At 40.1% G+C, this 5153-nt stretch overlaps 1 protein-coding gene across 1 annotated transcript in view; it reads right to left on the minus strand.

Annotated features, from left to right (window-relative positions):
- The window catches only part of MUC5AC (mucin 5AC, oligomeric mucus/gel-forming), a 61113-nt gene that overhangs the window by 45186 nt on the left and 10774 nt on the right, over nucleotides 1-5153 (minus strand). The window contains exons 3-8 of the mRNA XM_019519987.1: nucleotides 4771-4845; nucleotides 3978-4239; nucleotides 2588-2702; nucleotides 969-1059; nucleotides 419-531; nucleotides 109-223 (exon numbers count right to left, since the gene is read on the minus strand). Coding sequence (XP_019375532.1) covers nucleotides 109-223; nucleotides 419-531; nucleotides 969-1059; nucleotides 2588-2702; nucleotides 3978-4239; nucleotides 4771-4845 — 771 coding nt within the window. The remainder of the gene's footprint in view (nucleotides 1-108; nucleotides 224-418; nucleotides 532-968; nucleotides 1060-2587; nucleotides 2703-3977; nucleotides 4240-4770; nucleotides 4846-5153) is intronic.

Below are 5153 nucleotides of genomic sequence, written 5' to 3' on the forward strand. Positions count from 1 at the left end.
AGAACATGCATAAATTACAATGCAAACCATTTTAAAATACACTTACTATAGTTTGTGGTGCAGTGCTTACAAAACCAAAATAGAGTACTTCTTGACAGAAAATAATTGGTTCTTCACAGTGGCACAAGTCTTGTATGCAAGCGCTGATATACTCTTGAACGTCAACTAGTGCATTACAGCTTACAAATGCTTCACCTGTCAGTACTGCTTGGCATATAGAATTCTAGGAGGGGAAAGAGTGGTTAAAACAAGGGAGTTTATGAAAGCCAAAAAGCTATTTTTTTAAATTTAGATATTTTCACATTGTATTTCAAGGACATGTCATTCTCTTTGTTTTCACCCATGTTATATTTTTCTATTCCTCCCAGATTTCTCCCAAACAAGCCCCTTAATACATGAGAAGGATGCATATCCTTACAAATTCACTTGAGCAGTTTGCAAGAGGTTTAAAAGGTAGTGGATCCTCGCATTGCTCTGTGGGTCCATCCAGCTTCTGCAAATTCCCAAACTGTAAAGGGGTCAGCTTGATATCTGTAACAAGTGGTATGAAAAATATTATAATGGTGTTTTTGCTGCCTTTAAAAATGCAGTTCTAATTTTGAACACAGATGTCTGCGCTTGAAGCACTGGCACAGCATCAGTAGCAACCACCACAAATAGAATGGGAGATGAAAAGTGTGAATAATTCATATTAATGATTAGTGTCTATATAAGGAAAGCAACAGAACGTTGCTATTAGCAGCTCTTAAAAGAGGCCCTCTCAGGGGAACAATTCAGATGCTATTCATATACTCTACATGTGCTATGTAAGTATTCAATCTAACATCATCAAAAAATGCATGCCAAAATAAACATCTCTGCAGTTTCACAACCCATTTACAGATCAGTGCCCCATTCTACATGTCATTAATATGATTAAAGGAAAGAAAAATAAACAACCACAGCTTAATGATGTTTTTGTTACGTACTGTTGGACACAAACTCATTGTAGGTTGAAATCCCATTGAAGTCCCCACAAAGCCCACAGGTCTGATTAGCATATTTCTCATGCAGTTCCACCTAAAGAGAATAAGAAAACAGAGTTAAAAATATAGTTATAATCCAGGGCATATACCCAGCTCTAAATTCCAATATAATATTTTCTAATCTCCTTGTCTCTTACGTTCATTGAGAAACTATATAAAGTTCTGATATTTAGCTAGACTAAGATAATTTTTTCATTAGTTTATTTGCTAAAAATTGCAGTTTAGATCATCATCAAGCTGTTTGTGAATTCAGTCCAGATGTGTTGAATAGTTTCAGCTGGGAAAAAAATGGGACTAGATTCAGAAAATTGGTGGGGGTGTATTTCCTTTTTCACAATAACCCACTGGTTAGGGCTTTAACCCAGAATACTTGGAGACTCAGGTTCGGTACCTTCCTCTGCTTGCAGGTGTTTAACCCTCTCTCACTTCCTGGGAGAGGGCCCAACTCTCAATCTATCAGGTATTCTGGATAGGGTATCTCAGTTTTTTCCTTTCTGAAGTTGTTCCTCCTTAAATATTCAGTGACACAGAGAGCAATTGAGAATACAGATCTGCATTCTGGTGCTTGATTCACTTACCCAGGAGGCGGAGTACCTGAGCTCTAGTGTCTGTTCTAATGAATATTTAACTATCAATCACTGTAGTCCTATTTCACATTAACTACATAGCTAACTATCCAACACTAAGGTGAGCGTCTTAAGCGAGGACATTGATTTCTGCACTAGAACAGAGGCATGGGGAAGCTGGAATGGCTGCTAGAGTCTGTGTTCCCTTCTGACCACGTGCAGCAGGAGCAGAGTCTTTTCTTCTGCATTATTCACTCTCCCCTTCCTGCTCAATCAAAATCTGGTGGTTCACCCCTGGCACTGCCACTGTCACATTGGAAGTAGCTTTTGTCTGAGGAAATGCCACAGGGACTGTGACAAAGTTAAACCACTAGCTTTTGGCTGAGCAGCAAGGGGATGGTAAATGACACTGAAGAGTGAACTCTGTCCCTCCTCCATGCAGCTAGCACTCAGCCAAGACTCTGGAAACATTTTCCCCCCCGTTTTCAACCTGGCTTCCTAAAACAAGGTGTGTATATTATTTCAGGCTGTGTGGTATGCAAGAAAACAGAGTGTATTGCATATAAATGTCATTTGCATGGCAGCTAATGCATATCTATTCTTCACATAGCTTGGTTACCAAAAGACACCAGTCCTAGACCCATGACCTAATTTTTTCGTGGCTCCCTATCCTCACCCCCATGATTTCAGGAGAGGAATGCTGGTCTGTTTTCTTGTCTGGGGAACCTGGGCTCAGGAGCACTGAACATCACAGCAGGGGTGTATCTAGTATCTGAAGCATATTGAACTTCATTAACAGACTCTTTTAATAGCTTGGGGAGAATAGTGGTTATTAGCAGAGCTCTGGGAGGCAAAGAGAAATAGGAGAGCATAGTAGGGTAGCATATGCACTGGAGATGGATAACATCCCAAAAGAGCTCATCCCAAAGCAGATAGGCTAAGAAGACATTAAATGAAATCTTTCAAGCACATGCAACATCTGGACTTTAATCTTACCTGGAGAGCATCCTCTTCATTCCACATGAAGACCAAGCCCAACTTGTCCGTGATTTTAAAGTAGTGGTTACTTTTCTGCATCAGGATTCCTGACTGGCTGAAAGGCAGCTGTACCCTGGAGAGAGATCAAAGTGAAGTTCAATGGACAGTGCAGCATTTGACATTCTTTCTCTCTTTCTGAGACACATTTAATGCAGCTGGCTAAGGAAATTGCTAGTAATAGCACTTGCCAAATATGGGCCGTGTGAGGTTTAGAAAGCCGTGGTGATGGGGTGGATGATTTCCTATGCATTTGTTCTACAAAGTGCAGTGGGGCCGGTATTATATTTTTATTCCATTCCTTTTCAGTAAATCTGTGAATGATGTTTTAGCACCTAAAATGCTGATCTGTTAATTAGATGACATGATTCAAAAACACTATGGCTGTCTGTTTTCAAACAAGTACACTTCAAGGCATTACTATTACTAGTTAAAGACTTATAAAACATAAGATTAGCCTCTCTAAAGAGAATTTCTGATGGCTTTTGTTTTGGATTGCAAGTAGGGATACATCTACATTGCAGGCATAGCAGTATCTGCATCTTGTGTAGACATGTGTGAGCTAACTTTAAATTAACCACTTCAGGTGCTGCTGGCAGAATAGTTGCAGCAGCAAGAAGCTCAGCATGGGCTGAGAAACCTTTCCAAGAACCTGGGTGGCTAGCTTAAATGTAGTTTGGATCTCCAAAAGCAATTGGGGAGCAGATGTCTTCCTGGGCTGCCATCAGTACAATGACTGCAGCATTGATGTATCCTGTTCTAACAGTAGATGAGTTGAGGTAAGTGTTGAGTTTGCTGACCAACTCCAGATACTGCTGTGAATGGGCAGGATGAAAAGCATTCTTTAATAAACGTCCCGAATCTCTGCAAGAGTTTCCCTTTCCATGTTCACTCCTCTGGCATCCTTCAGGCAGCAAACCTTTAAACTCATTTCCTGAGAGCACGTACTGTCTGTTGTTGATTTCTTTATCGATTGTCTCTTGAGACTGTAATGTTGGGCTTCTGTTTCTCCTGATCTTCAATTTATTTAGGCATCTTATTTCATCTGTTTTTTATTCTGGCTTTAATTCAAGCCTCTAGATATGGGTATGTATAAATCAGAACAGTAATCTGGGGCCCAAGGTGCAGCCAAACTTCACAAAGCACAGGTCAGAGGGTACTGTATAAAGATGGAAAAAAGCTAGCTGCTACACCCCCTGATTATTCTGATGCTCCAAGAAGGCCCAAAACCCCAAAGTCATTTTAGAGCAGCTCAAAGGGATGAGATTGAAATAGGTACCCTTTCTAACAGACAGTGAGGGACAATAGCTATAGTACCAATTTGAGCACATAATACAAAGTGTGAACTTACGGGTTGCCATTAACCACTGTGGCGTTCCTGGTCAGTTCTATGGCCATTCCATCCAGCTTCAGGCTGACATGGCTAATGAGGGTGGTGTTTTCTATTATGGAGCGTCTGATCTGGATGTTGAAGTCCTCATAGCTGGCTTTACAGTTAGATGCAAAGATATAGTTGCAGAGCCCAGGGAACTGGAAGATGTCTCCATCAAAGGTCTTGAAGTGGAAGTTTCCCCAGGTACTGCATACACGGCCATTGTGAGCTGGGTTGCCAGCTGTAGATTAAAAACAAGCTATAAGGCTCTACCAAAAATTCCAGTCCACGCTCATTTGTTCATTCATTGTCTAGTCATATTCTTGGCATGTACCATCTATTGTCCCAAACAATCCATTCTCTGTTTGCTTTTTCCTTTCATTGTTTATTTCTTTGGCCATCTATTGTTCATTCAGGCTGCCTATTTTTTTTGTTTAACCATCTCTTTATTTCTTATAAACCTAGGGATCAGACACTGTGAGTCATCAAGTACAATCACCTTGACTAAACCCATAGTCTCACCAGGCCCTTGTATAAAGGCATTGATACTTCCTTATCTCAACTGGAAATACCTTGCTTGGCATATCCCAAATATGCATTTTGCCTTTTCCCTGGCCCTGTCACTTAGGAAGAGTATCATTTTATCTTTCAACTTAGATTATCTTTAATTTGGCCCTGTCCTCAGAGAAAAATCACTCCACTTCTTCTCTCCTTTTATTCTTCTAAGTTATATGACTGTAGAACCTTATACAATAATAGTTGTTCAACTTACGCTTTACTGCCAGTGTCTTTCCCAATGGTGGAATGATAGTCACTTCTGGGGGTCTGGTAACTGAAGGAGAAAAATCTAAGAAAAAGAAATAAAATTTTAAGTGTTTTTTTTAATGAAAGACTTAATATATCAGGTAGCAGACATAGAGACAAATCTTCCTACCTCATTAGTGATGTTTTTTCCTGATAGTACCATTTTATTGGAAAGCTTCCAAGGGATTTTTCATATCATTGCTTCATACCTTCTTCATGTCAGTGATTGCCATGGTTGATGTTGAGAAACTACTGCTAAACTTTCTCTGTATCATTTCTGCTGAAGGCCTACACACACACACACACACACACACACACACACACACACACACACACACACACACACACACA

This window comes from Gavialis gangeticus, unplaced genomic scaffold (genome assembly GCF_001723915.1).
Source record: "Gavialis gangeticus isolate Ggan-Ray unplaced genomic scaffold, GavGan_comp1, whole genome shotgun sequence".
Classification (NCBI taxonomy): Eukaryota; Metazoa; Chordata; order Crocodylia; family Gavialidae; genus Gavialis; species Gavialis gangeticus.